This window comes from Pseudophryne corroboree, chromosome 5, assembly GCF_028390025.1.
Source record: "Pseudophryne corroboree isolate aPseCor3 chromosome 5, aPseCor3.hap2, whole genome shotgun sequence".
Lineage (NCBI taxonomy): Eukaryota > Metazoa > Chordata > Amphibia > Anura > Myobatrachidae > Pseudophryne > Pseudophryne corroboree.
This window is the reverse complement of record NC_086448.1, coordinates 399201308-399223541: the sequence shown is the minus strand read 5'-3', so window position 1 is coordinate 399223541 and position 22234 is coordinate 399201308. Positions and strand designations below refer to the sequence as shown.

Below are 22234 nucleotides of genomic sequence, written 5' to 3'. Positions count from 1 at the left end.
TCTGACTCTGACACTGAACTACCAGAGTCAGAGGACATGGAGCTGGAGGGGGGGAAGTTGACAACCCCTGTCCCCGGGTGTTGAGGCCCTAATTTATGCTATTAAACAGGTCCTCAACTTACAAGATAAGGAGACAGAGCCAGAAGTGGTATTGTTTTTCAATGTTAAACCAAAATCCTCGGTCACCTTCCCTATATCAAAGGAGTTAAACTCTCTTTCCAAAGAGGCATGGGTAAACCCTGACAAAAAATGTGTTACTCCTAAGAGGTTACTAAGTTTCTTTCCTTTCCCGGCTGAGGATAGGAAAACTTGGGAAACCCCACCGTCTGTGGATACTTCAGTGTCCAGGCTGTTACAAAAAATAGTACTGCCTGTACCTGGGGCTATATCCCTCAAGGACCCAGCTGATCATATAATTGAGTCTACACTCAAATCATTGTATACTGCCGTGGGTAGTAGCTCAACACCCCACTATTGCTTGCGGCTGGATATCCAGAGCCATTGTTACATGGTCCGATAACATAATGAGACTCTGCCTCAGGATTTTATCATTACTCTGCTGCAACATATCCAGGATGCTGCTAACTTTTTGAGTGAGGCGGTTAAGGAATTGTGTCTCATACATGGCCATTCCACGGCTATGGCGGTCTCGGCTCGAAGAGCCCTGTGGCTGCGTCAATGGTCAGCGGATGCTGATTCCAAAAAGGGTGTTGAGAATCTTCCTTTTACAGGGGATTGCCTTATTTGGAGAAGAAGTAGACAAGTGGATATCTCAGGCTGCGGCAGGTAAGTCTACCTATCTGCCGTCTGCTGCACCTCCTGCTAGACGTCCTTACCCTGGGCCCTCTCTGCAAGTCCTTTCGTGTGGCAAGATTCAGAGGCAAAGCCAGAGGTGAGTCTAATACTGCAAGAGGAACTTGCAGTAAGTCCGTAAACCAGCAGCTGCTGGAACTCTGGACCAGGTCTACGAATCCTCATCCACGAAGCCATCTGCATGACAATTGGCCCCAGCAGCAAGGTGACTACCAGGTAGGTGCTCGCCTACAGCACTTCACTCACATTTAGGCAGAATCCTGCCTGGATTCTTAGGTGAGGGAACTCATATCCCAAGAATAGCGGCAGGAATTTCAGGAACTGCCTCCCCTCAGATTCTTCAAGTTGGCCTTACCTGCTTCACCTGCAAGAGTTATGGGCCCTACACACTGGCAGATAATACTGAAAGATATGAACGATCTCGTTCATTAATGAATGAGATACCGTTCATATCTTTCAGTGTGGAGGCACCAGCGATGAACGATGCGCGGCCCCGCGCTCGTTCATCACTGGTGCCCCGTCGCTTGTGCATGCAGGCCAATATGGACGATCTTGTCTATATTTGCCTCCACTGCTTATGGAGCCAGGTGACAGGGGGAGTGAAGAAACTTCACTCCCACCGTTATTGCCTCCCGCTGCCAGGTCGACCGTCGGTCGTATCCGCCGTCAGGCAGCTCGGCGGGGGATAGCGCTGTGTGTAGGGCCCATTACCTTGCAAGATGCAATTCAAAAACTGCTTTTCACAAGAGTTATTGTTTCAGTACCTCCCTGAGGTAACAAAGGGTTTTTATTCAAGTGTCTTTGTGGTTCTGAAGTCGAATGGCTCGGCACAGCCAAACTTGAACCTCAAATCCCTGAACCCGTATCTTTGCGTGTTCAAATTCACGATGGAGTCCCTAAGGGCAGTGATTGCCAGTCTGAAGGAGGGGGAGTTCCTAGTTTCTATGGATATCAAGGATCACTACCTTCATTTATTTATTATTTATTTATTTATTAACAGTTTCTTATATAGCGCAGCATATTCCGTTGCACTTTACAATTAGAACAACAGTAATAGAACAAAACTGGGTAAAAACAGACAGACATAGAGGTAGGAAGGCCCTGCTCGCAAGCTTACAATCTATAGGGAAATAGGCATAGATACACAAGGATAGATGCTACCTATTGCATAATGGTCCACCAGATTGCTAGGTTCTTAATGGGTTGTATGATGATACCCCACAAAGTTATCCAAGTGTCAGGAGGGTGTGAGACTAAAGAAAGACAAGATATGTGATGTTATGAATACTCTACAGAGGATGTAATTAGATAGGGAAGCATTGAAGGTTATGTGGGTGGGTCTGGAATTTGATAGGCTTGTCTGAAGAGGTGAGTTTTCAGGGAACATTTAAAGGTTTGGAGACTAGAGGCGAGTCTTACTGTGCGTGGGAGGGCATTCCACAGAGTGGGTGAAGCCCGGATAAAGTCCTGTAATTTTGAGTGTGAACAAGTAATGCGTGTGGATGAGAGACGTAGATCTTGTGCAGAGCGGAGAGGTCGGGTAGGGAGATATTTTGAGATGAGTGAAGAGATGTATGTTGGTGCAGTTTGGTTAATAGCCTTGTATGTGAGTAAAAGTATTTTATATTTAATACGGTAGAATACCGGTAACCAATGGAGGGACTGACAGAGCGGATCTGCAGACGATGAACGTCTGGCAAGGAAGATTAGCCTCGCAGCTGCATTCAAAATGGATTGTAGTGGTGAGAGCCTATGTTTGGGAAGACCGGTCAGGAGACTATTACAATAATCAATGCGGGAGATAATGAGAGCATGGATTAGAGTTTTTGCTGTGTCTTGTGTAAGATAAGGGCGTATTTTGGATATGTTTCTTAGATGTATGTAACATGATCTTGAGACAGATTGAATGTGGGTAACAAAGGACAGTTCAGAGTCAAGAATGACACCTAGGCAGCGAGCTTGTGGGGTAGGGGTGATTGCAGAGTTCTCAACAGTGATAGAGATATCAGGTTGGAAACTACTATTGGCCGGTGGAAATATAATTAATTCTGTTTTGGAAATATTAAGTTTGAGGTGGCGAGATGTCATCCAAGATGCCAATATGGCTGCCCCATCAGGCTTACCTTCGGTTCGCTATTCGGGATCAACATTTCCAGTCAGTGTCGGACTGGGGCATGAAGGACCCTCCGGGGGAATACAGTGATAGGGTCCCATACTTAGGGGCGTGGCCAGCCTAAAAAGGGGTGTGGCCATCCTCCACAGAGGCTTGAAATACACAATAGTTTAGTGCAGTGTAATGCAACATATCTACCATGTATAAAACAAGTTCACAGTCTGGAACCTGATCCCTAGACGAAGGAGTGGGCCCTCAGGCAGTGGGGTCTACCGGTGGTTTCCCTGGTACCCCTGTGGGCCAGTCCGATCCTATTTCCAGTTCCGGGCCTTACCCATTGGTCTCTCCACAGCTCCAAAGGTATTCATAAAGGTCATGGCGGAAATGATGCTGCAAATGCGCGAGAGGGGAGTCTACGTTGTCCCATACTTGGACGATCTCCTGACAAAGGCTGTGTCCAGGAAGCAACTGCTGCACAGCATCGACTTGACACCTCGCCTGCTTATGGACGACGGATGGATACTAATTTTCCAGAAGTCTCACCTGGAACCGTCTCGGAGCTTTCAATTCCTGGGAATGAGCCTGGACACGATATCTTAGAAGGTATTCCTTCCAATGGACAAAGCCTTGATTATTCAGACTTTGATTCGCTCTGTGCTCTGGCCCCGCAAGGTCTCGATTCATCTTGGCATTTGATTGGTGGGCAAGATGGTAGCCTCCTACGAGGCAATACAATATGGCAGGTTTCATGCACGTCCGTTCCAGCTTGATCTGCTGGACAAGTGGTCAAATTCTCACCTACACATGCACCAGAGTATAACTCTTTCACCAAAAGCATAGATCTCCCTGTTATGGTGGCTACAGGTCTCTCACCTCGTGGAGGGTTGGTCTTTCAGCACCGACTCTTGAACCCTGCTGACAACAGATGCCAGCCTCTGGGGCTGGGGTGCGGTTACCCAGGGGGTCCAGTTTCAGGGGAAGTGGTCGGCTCAGGAATCTGCACCCCCTATAGATGTCCTGGAACACAGGGCAATTTTACAGTGCTCTTCTCCAGGCCTCCTATCTCATTTGAAATTAAGCCATACAGGTGTAGTCGCACAACGCCACGGTGGTGGCATACATCATTAAACGTCAGAGGAACAAGAAGCAGGGCCGCAATGAGAGAGGTGTCAAGGATACTCCTCTGGGCAGAAGCCAACGCAAGGGCCGTCTCAGCCATCTGCATTCCAGAAGTGGTCAACTGGGAAGCGGAATTCCTCAGCAGGCACTACCTCCATTTGGGAGAGTGGGGCCTTCATCCTCAGGTGTTTCAACAACTGATTCACAGGTGGGGCTGTCTGCAAATAGACCTGATGGCTTCTCGTCTCAACAAGAAGCTCCGTAGTTACTGTTCCAGAATGAGGGATCCGCAGGCTGCAGCAGTGGACCCTTTGATGGCACTGTGGAACTACCAGTTGGTGTACCTGTTAACTCCAATCCCTCTTATTGGAGTAGCTCAGGACTCACTCACAGTTTTTGCCAAAAGTGGTCTTGACTTTTCACTTTAATCAACTGATAGTGGTTCCGGTACTGTCTGACACATCGGTTGCTCCAAGTCCTTGGGTGTTGTGAGGGCTTTGAGGATTTACATCAAGAGTACAGCTCGTCACAGGAAGTCTGACTCCCTTTTTGTCCTTTATGACGCTACCAAAATTTGTCGTCCTGCCTCTAAGCAGTCCATTGCTCTTTGGCTCAGGTTGACCATTCAACAAGCCTATTCTTCAGCTGCATTGCCGCTGCCGAGTTCTATCCAGGCCCACTCCACTAGGTCTGTGGGTTCTTCCTGGGCAGCTACCCGGGGTGTCTAAGCCTTTAAGTTGTGCTGTGCAGCTACTTGGTCTGGTTCAAACACGTTCGGCAAGTTCTACCGGTTCAATACCTTGTCCAGAGATGATCTTCAGTTTGGTCAGGAAGTTTTGCAGGAGTCTCAGCACTCTCCCACCCATTCTGGGAGCATTGAGACTTCCCCATGGTACTAAAGTACTTCCCAGTATCCACTAGGACGTTAGACAAAATAGGAATTTGATACCTACTGGTAATTCCTTTTCTCATAGTCCGTAGTGGATGCTGGGCGCCCACCTCTGTTCTTCGAATTCCTGCTTACGCGATTGTAAGTGTTCTTGGTTGAGTCTGCTGTTGCTGTCCCTGTTCCTTCTTCAGTTAGCGTTGCTATCCTTGTTCTAGTTAGCGTTACTCTCCTATGTTCTAGTTAGCTATGCTATCTTATTATTATTGTTAGTTGGTTCGTTGCCTCACCGTTTTTTTGTGTTTATATCCTACTCTCAAAGTATGTCCGTCTCCTCGGGCACAGTTTCCTAGACTGAGTCTGCTAGGAGGGGCATAGAGGGGAGGAGCCAGTACACAGTAATTGATTTCTTAAAGTGCCAGGCTTCAATGGACCCGATCTATACCCCGTGGTACTAAAGTACTTCCCAGTATCAACTACTCAACTACGGACTACGAGAAAAGGAATTACCGGTAAGTATCACATTTCTATTTTGATATATATATGTGTGTGTGTGTGTGTGTGTGTGTGTGTGTGTATGAGAAATGTAAAAAAAAAAAATTAAATTAGAGAAAATCATAGTTGGGCAACAGCAACTAGTCTTATTCCAGAGAGAAAGAATAGGAGGCTATAATGACCTTAGAGGATCTCAAGAGATACCGACAAGACTCGAGATACTGACAAAATCTGTATCAAGCACTAGGGATGCCACGCTTAGAAAGAAATACTGTATACTCCCCCACCCATATAAGTATGTATATAATATTATAAATGTATATAATAATACATTTTACCTGTATTTCAGTAATACAGGTTGAGTATCCCATATCCAAATATTCCGAAATACGGAATATTCCAAAATACGGACTTTTTTGAGTGAGAGTGAGATAGTGAAACCTTTGTTTTTTGATGGCTCAATGTATACAAACTTTGTTTAATACACAAAGTTATTAAAAATATTGTATTAAATGACCTTCAGGCTGCGTGTATAAGGTGTATATGAAACATAAATGAATTATGTGAATGTACACACACTTTGTTTAATGCACAAATTTATAAAAAATATTGGCTAAAATGACCTTCAGGCTGTGTGTATAATGCTGTATATGTAACATAAATACATTCTGTGCTTAGATTTAGGTCCCATCACCATGATATCTCATTATGGTATGCAATTATTCCACAATACGGAAAAATCTCATATCCAAAATACCTCTGGTCCCGAGCATTTTGGATAAGGGAGACTCAACCTGTATATGGAATCATACAATTATCATACTTAAAAATAAATATAAATATTTTATCTCTATTATTCATCTTTGGATATGATGTAGGAATATCTGTGATACACTTAGTGTATTTTTAATATACCTACCTGATATAACATCTGGTTATACGTCTCTATATGGGATGAACTATCATGTGGAAATATAAGAACATTAACGAGATTCTTGAATTACTTTAACATGATAAACTCTTATTGAACAGGACAAAGAACGTACAAATCTAAATTATGTGATGATTAGGATTTGAAAATAACAGATCTAAAGCCGATCTATACAGTATTAAGGACTCTGGATCAAAGAAAGTTGAAATACACCTATGGGTTGACATGGCGACATTGCCGGTCAGTGGCCAATTAGGCCAATTTTCTTGAAATAAATTGTTGGTTTTGGTCCTGTCATTGTAGGTATTTGTATGCATGTATTATTACTAATTACTAATATGACTTTATTTTTATTGTTTACTTCAATGCTTGATGTTGTCCAGTTTTCCACCTTGTGTACAAATAGATTTTTCACCCTTTATACTGTGAAATATAATTTACTTAATGTTGTATACTCTGGTGCACAACATTCTTTTTTTTTTTTTTTTTTCTTCTTTGGGGATCATTTCTTGCTGTGTCAGTTTTATCTGGAGTGTATCTACACTTAGCTTATGCTATCTTATGCTTATGTCCACATTGCACTTATAACATTTTTTCTGCATCCTGTTCTAGGATAGCCTGCCCAATGAATTCAGCTGTTGTTCTTGCATCATATGCTGTACAATGTAAGTAATTTCTGTCACTATGACTTACAGTGCTGATCTTTTGTTTTTCATCTCTCCATTATTAAGGCCCATATCCATGGGAGATTCTGAGCTCAAAGTAGCTCACTTTTGGCATTTTGAGCTACTTTGAGCTCAAACTCGTCCAGTGTGTATATGGGCTACTGATGAGCAATGAGCGCTGATACGCGCTCCCGCATTATCACTAGCCGCCGCCGTTTGTCGGGCTGTTTGAGTGAATCACTTTCCACAGTCTCCTACTGTGGAAAGTGCTTCATTCCCCCTGTGAACATCGCTGGCACAGGGAAAATAGCTTGGTGTGTATGCACTGTGCTATATTCCTGCCAGCGAGGGGCACGATCATCGCTGTGCATACACGCTGGGCAAAAACACCCAGTGTGTATGCCCCTTTACCTTCTATCAGACCACTTTGCTCACTCTTGCCCTGAAGGAAAATGTAAACCTTATAGAATTTAGAACAATCATATTCACAGAATATTTCAAGATCCATGTTCATGATGCAATTTGAAATATTTTCAATACACTTTACGTGTGGTTCGAAAACTGTGTGCCTAGGCACTCTGTGGTGCCATGCGGCTCTTGCAGTGGTGCCTTGGGTTGGTAGTCATGGCCAAAATCAATTTTTTTATGGTCATAATGATAGGCGAAACAATGAAAAGTTCATATACTGAAGGATTTCTCAAAATATTTGTATCATATACTCAATATTTATAAATTATCTCCTATAGTGTCCTGATTGATTCCAACTACCCCTCCCCAGTGGTGAATTTCCCACTAGGGGTAATACTTTCTGGGGGGTGTCACAACATGTGCACTTGCATGATAGCTCTGCTAGGCCGATGGCCAGATGAGGCCATTTGTATTTGTCTTTGTGACTTCTTTTTATTTTGTTTTGTAACTAGCGAGGGAAGGGGATACAGATAATTTACCATCTGTCGGGATCCCAGTGTCCAGGACCTACGCCGGATTTCCGACAGCTGGCAAAATGCCACCAGCCGGAATCCCAACCAAAGCCCTGAGTTCCCACTCGGATGGTGGTCCATGCCGCAACCCACAGGGGGAATATAATAGTGTGGCGAACAAAGCTCGCCAACGGCCCCGAAGCGTGGCAAGCACAGCTAGCCCATGAGTGGACTCGATGCACTCGCCGCCGGGATACCGGCTGTCTGGATTCCAACATCGTTCTCCTAACCGTTGGTATTACATACCGGACCTGTGGGAAGAGTTGGCAATTCCCAGTAAATCATGTTGGTGGAGAGAAAGGTGAGGTTAGTGCTGCTTTGGCAGTCGGGAGGCCCCAACATAAAGGCGGCAGTGACATGATGGGAAGCGGGCAATAATGTAGTGGCAGCCTAACCACTAAATTTGCCTCTGCCCATCCCACCCCGAATGTGCATTTTTTGTTTTCTAATAAACCATTTTTGTATTGAAGTTTAAAACAATACACTTATTGTGTTTTTTTAATACGTTTAATTTATTTTTACATGTAAAACTATTAATTTGACTTTATTTTAACATGGTGTGCTCTGTGAATTGGTATGATGTAGCCCTGGGAGTCTATGCACCACATGTTATGCAGTACAACATTGCACCTACAATATAGTTACAGCATAAATACAAAGTGAACTCTCTTCTTGTTTGGATTCTTCCCCTCTGTTCAGGTTTTGGAAAGCCTCCTTATGCGAATGGAGTACAATATCTCAAACCTGAGTAGAGAGTAAATTAAATCCGGTTTTTCCAACTTTTATTTATGTTTTTAAGGTCTAAATACAAATTTGCCATTAGAAAAGGTGTTGTTGCCACTGTCTTGTGTAAAGTTGGTATAAGTGGTTGAAAGTTTAACTACACAATGGACATGATAATTATATATTGTAGGAGTATAGGTAAATGCTGGTGTTATGGCCCTCATTCCGAGTCGTTCGCTCGGTATTTTTCATCGCATCGCAGTGAAATTCCGCATAGTGCGCATGCGCAATATTCGCACTGCGACTGCGCCAAGTATCTTTGCTATGAAGATAGTATTTTTACTCACGGCTTTTTCCTCGCTCCGGCGATCGTAATGTGATTGACAGGAAATGGGTGTTACTGGGCGGAAACACGGCGTTTTATGGGCGTGTGGCTGAAAACGCTACCGTTTCCGGAAAAAACGCAGGAGTGGCCGTAGAAACGGGGGAGTGGTTGGGCGAACGCTGGGTGTGTTTGTGACGTCAAACCAGGAACGACAAGCACTGAACTGATCGCACAGGCAGAGTAAGTGTGGAGCTACTCTAAAACTGCTAAGTAGTTTGTGATCGCAATATTGCGAATACATCGGTCGCAATTTTAAGATGCTAAGATACACTCCCAGTAGGCGGCGGCTTAGCGTGTGTAACTCTGCTAAATTCGCCTTGCGACCGATCAACTCGGAATGAGGGCCAATGTACGGAACTATGCGATTTCTGTTTTCAAGTAGCGTGCGTTGTGGTGAGGCAGACCCTTTCCTGTCATACTAACGTCTACACCAGAGTTTTGTCTGTATAAAGTATATGAAATATACAAAGAATATGTTAGAAGTATCTTTTGTATTATTTTAATAATTTTTATAGTAAAAACCCTGGAGTACAAAGTTTATGGCAGAGGAGGCGCCTATCTTTTCCCCACATCTCTGATCAAAACCAATTTTCCAGGAGTTTCTACTGCTGCACCTGTGCAGCACCCACATGAACCCTTTGGCTCATATATTAGCCCCCATTTATCTGACTGGAAACTCGTTTTTCGTGATGTTAGGGTCTTTTTTATTTATTATTCCTGATAAAGCTGTTATTAAGCAGCGCTATCCTATCAGGTTAGCGTTCACCCCTTAACGAAGTATTCAATTATCTATTTATGAACGAGTGCTATTTCTAAAATAACGAGCCCTATATTTAAAATAGCGTTCTCATACCTTAATTCAAATTGTCTCCTCTTGCATGCAGTTTAAACACAGCTGCGGTGTTGTTAGTCCTGCGCTGCTCCCCGGCTCCTAGAAGTTATCCCGGCATGTTTTGTGGTTGCCGGGTTTCTATGGAAACAGCCAGACGGAAGCCTGCATTGTTCTGTCAGGCTGCAGTCCCAAAATGGCTGCGGCATGCCAGGAATTTGCGTAGGACGGCGCATGCGTAGTAGGTAGGGATGACGGGGATAAAGATCATTCGTCAGCGCTGCTGGAGTGAAACCAGCAGTGCTGACAGGTGAATTAGCGCTACTGCTCGCCGTGGGATTAGCTCATCTTAAATAGATCAGCATGTAGCCAATATACCACGGCGAGCGAAATCGGAAAATAACACTACACCAAAAGTTACTGTACTTGATAAATGGGGGCCATTGTGTGTAAATCCGGCTCTGGTACTAGCCAGTGCCTCCTTAGCCATTGATCTCACCGCACGCCCCTGCTGAGTATATACCGTACATGAAACAGAAACTGGTTAATGGTTGACGCATCTGCAAACCCGCAAGTGATCTCAAAGTGTCTTGCTTCCAAGTGAAGCATGCCTGAATGCTGAAGAAGTCATGAATAATGATGAGTCACTACCAGAGCCGGCCCTAGGTATAGGCAAACTAGGCAAATGCCTAGGGCATTTGGAATGCCTGGGAGCACAAGCAGCTTCTGGTGATTTAAAATTATATACAGCATGCCTATATTCTGTGTGTGACTGCGGCTCTATCTGAATACGAAATGCCTTACTAATGTGCGGCATTGTAACGTATAGAAAGGGCACTACTGTGTGGTCTAATGTGAATAAAGAACAATATGGGTGGTCATTCCGAGTTGTTCGCTCGCAAGCTGCATTTAGCAGCATTGCACATGCTAAGCTGCCGCCTACTGGGAGTGAATCTTAGCATAGTAAAATTTCGAACGAAAGATTCTCAAAATTGTGAATAGACAGTTCTTAGCAGTTTCTGAGTAGCTCCAGACTTACTCGGCATCTGCGATCAGTTCAGTGCTTGTCGTTCCTGGTTTGACGTCACAAACACACCCAGCGTTCGCCCAGACACTCCTCCGTTTCTTCGGCCACTCCCGCGTTTTTCCCAGAAACGGTAGCGTTTTTCCGCACACACCCATAAAACGGCCTGTTTCCGCCCAGAAACACCCACTTCCTGTCAATCACATTACGATCACCAGAACGAAGAAAAAAACCTCGTAATGCCGTGAGTAATATTCCTAACTGCATAGCAAATTTACTTGTCGCAGTGCGAACATTGCACATGCGCATTAAGCGGATAATCGCTGCGATGCGAAAAAAAATAACAAGCGAACAACTCGGAATGACCACCCTGGTGTGGTGTAATCTGAATAAGGGGCACTACTGTGAGGAGTAATTTCATCTGGGGGTATTATTGTGTGGCGATGCCCCTTCCCAGCAAGAACATGCACCAGTTTGGGCTGCGCACTGAATGTGCACACTATTCCATTTTAAAATATAGGGGGTAGTAACACCAAAATGAGGACTGCTGTGTGTGAGGGGTGATGGTGCTGGGAAAGGGGTACAGGGTCAGAGGTGGAACTAGCGTCTGTGCAATGGGTCACCAGCCAAAATCTTGCCTAGGGCATCATATTGGTTAGGGCCAGCTCTGGTCACTACTAAACATTGGTAATGGTATACATTCTTCCAGCATGATAAGGAAAGGCAATTCTACAAAGAATGGCACATGTACTTTGTCTGCATCATAGAAGTGTGTGATGACATTTAAAGCTGTTCATGTCCTGTTGACTACTTGTTGCGGTGTCTGTCCCTACAGGTCTTTATGTTCATGTATATAAACCAGATGTGATCTTGATTGTCTGTTCCTATCAGGATAGATGTCTCTGTAAAGATAACTGTGAATTTTAAAGCATGTATCACTGTATACATGTGTGTTTGCCCCTATATATGTGGCTGCTGCAGACACAGGGGGTCATTCCAAGTTGATCACTCGCTGCCGATTTTCGCAGCACATCGATCAGGTAAAAAAAAGGCAAAACTGCGCATGCGTTGCAATGCGCACACGCGTCGTACGGGCACAAAGAGCATCACTGCTGTACACTGGATCTAGCAAAGATTCCATTCGCACAGCCGATCGCAAGGAGATTGACAGGAAGAGGGCGTTTATGGGTGTCAACTGACCGTTTTCTAGGAGTGTTTGGGAAAACTCAGACGTTTGCAGGGCGGGTATCTGACGTCAATTCCGGGACCTTTGTCGCTACAATCATCGCACATAATAAGTAACTGCACGGCTGGTCTTGTTTTGCACAAAATGTTTTTGTACCACTCGGCTGCACAGGTGTTCGCACTCTTGCAAAGTGAAAATACACTTGCCCGTGGGCGGCGACTATGCGTTTGCATGGCTGCTAAAAGTAGCTAGCGAGGGATCAACTTGGAATGACCCCCATAGTCACTTGACCTTTGTGTACATGCTTGTGTTTTTGTGGTTTTGTCTCAGGTTTATATCATTGCACACAGTGTTTCATAGGAAAAAGTCTAGATCACTTTATTAATTATTCATAATCCTTCTGTGTAGGCCTGTTTTCTTTAAGTCAGTTGGCATGAATTCTTTATTTGCAAGGATAATTTTTTCTTGGGCTCATCACAGAACATTTTCTGAAATATTCATTGGTCCTTTATATATAGCACAAATAATATATTTGTACTATTTATAATTTTTTCTCCAAAGTCCTAGTGGATACCGGGGAACTGTAGTTTAGTATCATAGGGTATATATCAGGTCCACTGGAGCCTGGCACTTTAAAAACCATTAGTGTGTGTATGTGTGTGCTGGCTCCTCCACTCTATGCCCCTCCTACCAGACTAAGTTTAGAAAAATGTGCCCAAGGAGACCGGGTGCATTTCTCTGGAGCTCCAGAGAGTTTCCTTTATTTTTTTATTTCTCTAACGTCCTAGTGGATGCTGGGGACTCCGTAAGGACCATGGGGAATAGACGGGCTCCGCAGGAGACTGGGCACTCTAAAGAAAGATTAGGTACTATCTGGTGTGCACTGGCTCCTCCCTCTATGCCCCTCCTCCTGACCTCAGTTAGAATCTGTGCCCGGCCAGAGCTGGGTGCTCCTAGTGGGCTCTCCTGAGCTTACTAGTAAAGAAAATATATTGTTAGGTTTTTTATTTTCAGAGAGCTTCTGCTGGCAACAGACTCTTTGCTACGTGGGACTGAGGGGAGAGAAGCAAACCTACTCACTGCAGCTAGGTTGCGCTTCTTAGGCTACTGGACACCATTAGCTCCAGAGGGTTCGAACACAGGACCTGACCTTGATCGTCCGTTCCCGGAGCCGCGCCCCAGCCCCCCTCGCAGAGCCAGAAGTACAGCAGCCAGCAGAAGCAAGAAGACATCGAAATCGTCGGCAGAAGACTCCTGTCTTCACTTAAGGTAGCGCACAGCACTGCAGCTGTGCGCCATTGCTCCCACAGCACACCGCACACTCCGGTCACTGTAGGGTGCAGGGCGCAGGGGGGGGAGGGGGCGCCCTGGGCAGCAATGTAATACCTTTTTTGGCAAAAATAGACATATATACAGTCAGGGACTGTATATATGTCCGAGCCCCCGCCATTTTTACACATTGAAAGCGGGATAGAAGCCCGCCGCTGAGGGGGCGGGGCCTTCTTCCTCAGCACTAACCAGCACCATTTTCTCTTCACAGCTCCGCTGGAAGCAGCTCCCCAGGCTCTCCCCTGCAGTATCCAGGTACAGAAAGGGAAAAAGAGAGGGGGGGCACATAAATTTAGGCGCAAAAGACATAAAATCAGCAGCTATTGGGTAATCACTTATTTTAGTGTAAATCCCTTGGTTATATAGCGCTGTGGTGTGTGCTGGCATACTCTCTCTCTGTCTCCCCAAAGGCCTTTGTGGGGTCCTGTCCTCAGTCAGAACATTCCCTGTGTGTGTGCAGTGTGTCGGTACGGATGTGTCGACATGTTTGATGAGGAAGGTTACGTGGAGGCGGAGCAAGTGCAGATAAATGTGGTGTCGCCGCCGTCGGGGCCGACACCTGATGGGATGGATATGTGGAAGGTCTTAAATGATAATGTAAGCTCCTTGCATAGAAGGTTTGATGACGCTGCAGCCTTGGGACAGCCGGGGTCTCAACCCGTGCCTGCCCAGGCGACTCAGAGTCCGTCAGTGTCTCATAAACGCCCACTATCTCAGATGGTTGACACAGATGCCGACACGGAGTCCGACTCCAGTGTCGACGATGATGAGGCACATTTACAGCCTAAGATGACCAAAGCCATCCGCTACATGATTATTGCAATTAAAGATGTATTGCACATTTCTGAGGTTAACCCTGTCCCTGACAAGAGGGTGTATATGTTTGGGGAGAAAAAGCAGGCAGTGACTTTTCCCCCTTCACATGAATTAAATGAATTATGTGAAGAAGCGTGGAGTTCCCCTGATAAGAAAGTAGTGATTTCCAAAAGGCTACTGATGGCGTACCCTTTCCCGCCAACGGACAGGTTACGTTGGGAATCCTCCCCTAGGGTAGATAAGGCGTTGACACGCTTATCTAAGAAGGTGGCCCTACCGTCTCAGGATACGGCCGCCCTAAAGGATCCTGCAGATAGGAAGCAGGAAGCTATCCTGAAGTCAGTTTATACACACTCTGGTACTCTACTGAGACCAGCTATTGCTTCGGCCTGGATGTGTAGCGCTGTAGCAGCATGGACAGATACTCTGTCAGAGGACATAGATGCCCTGGACAGGGATACTGTTTTGCTAACCCTGGGCCATATAAAAGACACCGTCTTATATATGCGTGATGCCCAGAGGGACATTTGCCTGCTGGGCTCTAGAATAAATGCAATGTCCATTTCTGCCAGAAGGGTATTATGGACTCGGCAATGGACAGGGGATGCAGATTCTAAAAAACACATGGAGGTTTTGCCTTATAAGGGTGAGGAATTGTTTGGGGACGGTCTCTCGGACCTTGTGTCCACAGCGACAGCTGGAAAGTCGATTTTCTTGCCTCAGGTTTCCTCACAGCCTAAGAAAGCACCGTATTATCAAATGCAGTCCTTTCGTTCTCAGAGAAGCAAGAAGGTCAGAGGTGCATCCTTTCTTGCCAGAGGCAGGGGTAGAGGAAAGAAGCTGCACCATGCAGCCAGTTCCCAGGAACAAAAGTCCTCCCCCGCTTCCACTAAGTCCACCGCATGACGCTGGGGCTCCACAGGCGGAGCCAGGTGCGGTGGGGGCGCGTCTCCGAAAATTCAGCAACCAGTGGGTTTGCTCCCAAGTGGATCCCTGGGCTGTACAAATTGTATCTCAGGGATACAAGCCGCAATTCGAAGTGACTCCCCCTCACCGTTACCTAAAATCAGCCTTGCCAGCTTCCCCCATGGAAAGGGAGGTAGTGCTGGCGGCAATTCACAAGCTGTACCTCCAGCAAGTGATAATAATGGTCCCCCTCCTTCAACAGGGAAGGGGTTACTATTCCACATTGTTTGTGGTACCGAAACCGGACGGTTCGGTAAGACCCATTCTGAATTTAAAATCCCTGAACATTTATATGAAAAAATTCAAGTTCAAAATGGAATCTCTCAGAGCGGTCATTGCAAGCCTGGAAGAGGGGGATTTTATGGTATCTCTGGACATCAAGGATGCTTACTTGCATGTCCCCGTTTATCCACCTCACCAGGAGTACCTCAGATTTGTGGTACAGGACTGTCATTACCAGTTCCAGACGTTGCCGTTTGGCCTGTCCACGGCACCGAGAATATTTACCAAGGTAATGGTGGAAATGATGGTACTCCTTCGGAAGCAAGGAGTTACGGTTATCCTATACTTGGACGATCTCCTCATAAAGGCGAGGTCCAGGGAGCAGTTGTTGATCAGCGTAGCACACTCTTAGGAAGTGCTGCAACAACACGGCTGGATTCTGAATATTCCAAAGTCGCAGCTGATTCCTACGACGCGTCTACCATTCCTGGGCATGATTCTGGACACAGAACAGAAGAAGGTGTTTCTCCCGGAGGAGAAGGCTCAGGAGCTAGTGACTCTGGTCAGGGACCTCCTAAAACCAAAACAGGTGTCGGTGCACCACTGCACGCGAGTCCTGGGAAAGATGGTGGCCTCATACGAAGCCATTCCCTTCGGCAGGTTCCATGCGAGAATCTTTCAGTGGGATCTGTTGGACAAGTGGTCCGGATCGCATTTTCAGATGCATCGGCTGATCACCCTGTCCCCGAGGGCCAGGGTGTCTCTTTTGTGGTGGCTGCAGAGTGCTCATCTTCTCAAGGGCCGCAGGTTCGGCATACAGGACTGGGTCCTGGTGACCACGGATGCAAGCCTCCGCGGATGAGTGGCAGTCACTCAGGGAAGAAACTTCCAAGGGCTGTGTTCAAGTCAGGAGACTTGTCTGCACATAAATGTACTGGAACTGAGGGCCATATACAACGCCCTGTGTCAAGCGGAGCCCCTGCTTCGAGACCAACCAGTGCTGATTCAGTCAGACAACATCACGGCGGTCACCCATGTAAACCGCCAGGGCGGCACAAGAAGCAGGGTGGCAATAGCGGAAGCCACAAAGATTCTTCGTTGGGCGGAGAATCACGTGCAAGCACTGTCAGCAGTGTTCATTCCGGGAGTGGACAACTGGGAAGCAGACTTCCTCAGCAGACACGACCTCCACCCGGGAGAGTGGGGACTTCATCAAGAAGTCTTCACGCAGATTGCAAATCGGTGGGAACTGCCACAGGTGGACATGATGGCGTCCCGCCTCAACAAAAAGCTAAAAAGATATTGCGCCAGGTCAAGGGACCCTCAGGCGATAATCACAGAGGACCCATGGCCTCTGCCTCTCAGACAGGACCTGTTGCAACAGGGGCCCTGTCTGTTACAAGACTTACCGCGGCTGCGTTTGACGGCATGGCGGTTGAACGCCGGATCCTAACAGAAAAGGGCATCCCGGATGAAGTGATTCCTACGCTGATAAGGGCTAGGAAGGATGTGACCGCAAAGCATTATCACCTTATATGGCGAAAATATGTTGCTTGGTGTGAGGCCAGGAAGGCCCCTACAGAGGAATTCCAGCTAGGTCGATTTCTGCACCTCCTACAGTCAGGTGTGACTATGGGCCTAAAATTAGGGTCCATAAAGGTCCAGATTTCGGCCCTATCCATTTTCTTTCAAAAAGAACTGGCTTCACTGCCTGAGGTTCAGACGTTTGTTAAGGGAGTGCTGCATATTCAGCCCCCTTTTGTGCCACCAGTGGCGCCTTGAGATCTTAATGTGGTGTTGGATTTCCTGAAATCCCACTGGTTTGAGCCACTTAAGACCGTGGAACTAAAGTATCTCACGTGGAAAGTGGTCATGCTGTTGGCCTTAGCATCGGCTAGGCGTGTGTCAGAATTGGCGGCTTTGTCATGTAAAAGCCCCTATCTGATCTTCCATATGGACAGAGCAGAATTGCGGACTCGCCCCCAATTTCTCCCAAAGGTGGTATCATCGTTTCATTTGAACCAACCTATTGTGGTGCCTGCGGCTACTCGGGACTAGGAGGACTCCAAGTTGCTGGACGTAGTCCGGGCTTTGAAAATGTATATTTCCAGAACGGCTGGAGTCAGGAAGACTGACTCGCTATTTATTCTGTATGCACCCAATAAGCTGGGTGCTCCTGCTGCAAAGCAAACTATTGCTCGCTGGATCTGTAGTACGATTCAGCAGGCTCATTCTGCGGCTGGATTGCCGCATCCAAAATCAGTGAAAGCCCATTCCACAAGGAAGGTGGGCTCTTCTTGGGGGGCTGCCCGAGGGGGTCTCTGCTTTACAACTTTGCCGAGCTGCTACTTGGTCGGGTTCAAACACCTTTGCTAAGTTCTACAAGTTTGATACCCTGGCTGAGGAGGACCTTGTGTTTGCCCATTCAGTGCTGCAGAGTCATCCGCACTCTACCGCCCGTTTGGGAGCTTTGGTATAATCCCCATAATCCTTACGAAGTCCCCAGCATCCACTAGGACGTTAGAGAAAATAAGAATTTACTCACCGGTAATTCTATTTCTCGTAGTCCGTAGTGGATGCTGGGCGCCCGTCCCAAGTGCGGACTTTCTGCAATACATGTATATAGTTATTGCTTAATAAAGGGTTATTGTTATGAGCCATCCGTTGAGTGAGGCTCAGTTGTTGTTCATACTGTGAACTGGGTAAGGTTATCACAAGTTGTACGGTGTGATTGGTGTGGCTGGTATGAGTCTTACCCTGGATTCCTAAATCCTTTCCTTGTAATGTCAGCTCTTCCGGGCACAGTTTCCCTAATTGAGGTCTGGAGGAGGGGCATAGAGGGAGGAGCCAGTGCACACCAGATAGTACCTAATCTTTATTTTAGAGTGCCCAGTCTCCTGCGGAGCCCGTCTATTCCCCATGGTCCTTACGGAGTCCCCAGCATCCACTACGGACTACGAGAAATAGAATTACCGGTGAGTAAATTCTTATTTTTAGTTATTTATTTTCAGGTAGTACTGGTTGGCAGCTAGTCTACCTGCTTCGTGGGACTTAGAGGGGGGGACTGAACCAACCTCCTGAGAGTTAATGGTTCATAATCCCAGCTGACAGGACACTGATCTCTTGAGGTGCTGTTTCACACACCATACTGTGTGTGCGCACGCCAGCAGCTTGCCGCCACCCTCCATTCAGATTCCGAAGATCGCCAGGTGCGGTGTGTGTTAACACCGGAGTCCTGGTTAGCGGGTACCTAGTATGGTTTGGCGGCGGTCACGGGCCACAAGCTGTGGTGCCTGCCGCGGGCTAAACTGGCTCAGCGGGCTTATGCTCCACAGTGCTCACTGTCAATTAGGCTTTGTTTGTACTGTTTTATGTTAAAATTAGCCAGTATAAACATTAATGGGACCGCGTGCCATTACAAGGGGCGGGACTTCCAGTAGATCGGGACCAGAGGCGGGAAGGTGCCATTTCCTGCTGCTGCGGATCATCAAGGCTGCATGCTCGCTGATCCTCCATGGACCCACACTGTTGCAGACTCTGTACTGGTACAATGGGGTCATAGCAGGGGTGGAGCACATCAGCATTAGCGCCGTTGCACATCTATAAGGTGATACACATATTTCTCTGACGTCCTAGTGGATGCTGGGAACTCCGTAAGGACCATGGGGAATAGACGGGCTTCGCAGGAGACTGTGCACACTAAAAGAAAGATTAGGTACTATCTGGTGTGCACTGGCTCCTCCCTCTATGCCCCTCCTCCTGACCTCAGTTAGAATCTGTGCCCGGCCAGAGCTGGATGCACCTAGTGGGCTCTCCTGAGCTTGCTAGAAAAGAAAGTATTTGTTAGGTTTTTTATTTTCAGTGAGATCTGCTGGCAACAGACTCACTGCTACGAGGGACTGAGGGGAGAGAAGCAAACCTACCTGCTTGCAGCTAGCTTGTGCTTCTAAGGCTACTGGACACCATTAGCTCCAGAGGGATGCGGCATGCGGATACGGAATCCAAAAGGGCGGCAGAGGCGTTGCCCTTTACGGGTGAGTTTCTGTTTGGTAAGGATCTGGATTCCTGGATCTCTACGGCCACGGGGGGTAGGTCGGCTTATCTTCCTTCTACTGCTCCAGCCGCTCGCAGACCATATAGGGGTCCCACTTTTCGATCCTTTCGTGCCCCTTCCAGGTTTCGAGGACAGGCCAGGGGTGGAGCTTCTACCTTCCGTGGCCATAGAGGTAGAGGCGGCGACAGGGATAGAGGTTCCGCAGCCTCAGCCCAGTCAGACATTAAGTCTTCTACCACTGCCGCCGCATGACGGGCCTCCCTCCCACCTGGGAGATCACAGGGTGGGAGCTGGTTTGTGGGATTTCAAGGAGGTCTGGATACAGTCCTGCCCAGATGCTTGGGTCCGGGATCTCATCACTTGCGGTTACAAGCTCGTTTTTCAGGAACAACCACCCCAGCGGTTCTTTACCACGGGTTTGCCAGTTTCCGACAACCGGGGAGTTGCCTTACAAGCTGCGGTCCAGAAGCTTCTGTCTGCAAGGGTTGTGATCCCTGTTCCCTCGCATCATCGGAAACAGGGCTATTACTCAAGCCTGTTTCTAGTACCGAAGCCGGACGGCTCAGTCAGACCAATCCTGAACTTGAAAGATCTCAATCCGTATTTGAAGGTATTCAAGTTCAAGATGGAGTCCCTCCAGTCTGTTATTGCGGGGTTGGAAAAAGACGAGTTTCTGGCATCCTTAGACATCAAGGACGCATACTTACATGTTCCCATTTGGCCTCCTCATCAGGCTTTTCTCCGGTTCGCAATACAGGACGCTCATTTACAGTTCCAGGCCCTTCCTTTCGGTCTCTCTTCTGCTCCCAGAGTGTTCACAAAGGTCATGGCGGTCATGATGGCCCTACTTCGGAAGCAGGGTGTGACAATTGTTCCCTATCTGGACGATCTGCTAATAAAAGCAAGCTCAGCAGAAGGGTTGCTTCAGAATATCCGGATGACACAGGACCTTCTGATCCGACACGGGTGGGTCCTGAGTTTTCCGAAGTCTCACTTATGCCCCTCACAACGGCTGTTGTTTCTGGGAATGATTCTCGACACAGTCCATCAGAGGGTTTTCCTTCCGCGGGACAAGATACTGTCTCTGCAGACACTGGTAAGATTGGTCCTTCAGCACCGTCGGGTGTCAGTATATCTGTGCATTCGCCTGCTGGGAAAGATGGTAGCAGCGTTCGAAGCTCTTCCGTACGGTCGCTTCCACTCTCGACCGTTTCAGCTGTGTCTTCTAAATCAGTGGTCAGGATCTCATCTGTTCCTTCATCAGCGGGTGACGCTATCTCCAAAGGCACGGTCATCGCTGCTCTGGTGGCTCCAGTCGACCCATCTGTTGGAAGGAAGACGGTTCGGCATATGGGATTGGACTCTCCTCACCACGGACGCCAGTCTGCGAGGCTGGGGGGCAGTGACCCTGGGACATCAGTTTCAGGGGCGCTGGTCAATCCACGAATCCGCTCTCCCCATAAACATTCTCGAACTAACGGCGGTGTACAACGCCCTGCTGCAGGCACATCACCTCCTGCGAGGTCGAGCGGTCAGAGTTCAGTCCGACAACGCCACGGCGGTAGCGTACATCAACCGTCAGGGCGGCACTCGCAGCCGCGCAGCAATGAGGGAAGTCACCAAAATCCTTCTTTGGGCGGAGAAGTATGCTCTGTCCTTCTCGTAAATATTTATTTCGGGAGTGGACAATTGGGAAGCCGACTATCTAAGCCGACAGGACATGCACCCGGGAGAGTGGTCGCTACATCCCCAGGTGTTTTGGCAACTGGTACGTCGGTGGGGAAAACCACAGATCGACCTCATGGCATCCCGCCTGAACCATCAGTTGCCTCTTTATTATTCTCGGACAAGCGACCTGGCGGCGGCGGCCGTGGATGCCCTCACGGCTCCTTGGAATTTACGGTTCGTCTACCTCTTTCCTCCTTTCCCGCTGTTGCCGAAGGTTCTGCAACGCATCAAGAGGGAAGACGCTCTGGTTCTCCTAGTGGCTCCGGATTGGCCACACAGGGTTTGGTACTCCACTCTACATCTGTTGTCGGTGGCCGAGCCTTGGACCCTACCACTACGAGACGACCTTCTACAACAGGGTCCTTTTCTTTATCCAGACTTACGCAGGCTACGTTTGACGGCGTGGCTGTTGAGAAAGCCATCTTGACAAGGAAGGGGATTCCTCGTACAGTTATACCTACTATGCTTCGGGCTAGAAAGTCAGTTACATCTTCTCACTACTACCGCATTTGGAAGGCTTATGTAGCATGGTGTGAACGTCGAGAATTTTCTCCTTTCGTGTATAGCTTAGCCCGTCTTCTCCGTTTTTTGCAGGCGGTTTTTTCAGCAGGCCTAAGACTGGGCTCACTAAAAGTGCAGGTCTCTGCTCTTTCGGTTTACTTCCAGAAAAGGTTAGCCTTGCTGCCTGAGGTTCAGACCTTCTTTCAAGGGGTTCTTCGAATACAGCCTCCCTTCCGTCCTCCGACAGCGCCATGGGACCTCAGTTTTGTCCTGTCTTTTCTGCAGTCTTCATTGTTTGAGCCCCTGGAATCAGTAGAGATAAAATATCTCACCTGGAAGGTGGTTCTTCTCCTGGCGCTGGCTTCAGCTAGACGGGTGTCGGAACTGGGGGCTCTCTCTTGCAGGTCTCCTTACCTGGTGTTTCATGCGGATAGGGCCGAGCTTCGTACTCGTATGTCCTTTCTACCTA

At 47.4% G+C, this 22234-nt stretch overlaps 1 protein-coding gene across 3 annotated transcripts in view; it reads left to right on the top strand.

The window, feature by feature from the left end:
* PTPN3 (protein tyrosine phosphatase non-receptor type 3) overlaps positions 1 to 22234 on the top strand; it is a 1027556-nt gene that overhangs the window by 371264 nt on the left and 634058 nt on the right. For all 3 annotated transcript variants that reach the window (XM_063922728.1, XM_063922729.1, XM_063922727.1), the window contains one exon: positions 6970 to 7022. In XM_063922728.1, the coding sequence (XP_063778798.1) occupies positions 6970 to 7022 (53 nt within the window). The remainder of the gene's footprint in view (positions 1 to 6969; positions 7023 to 22234) is intronic.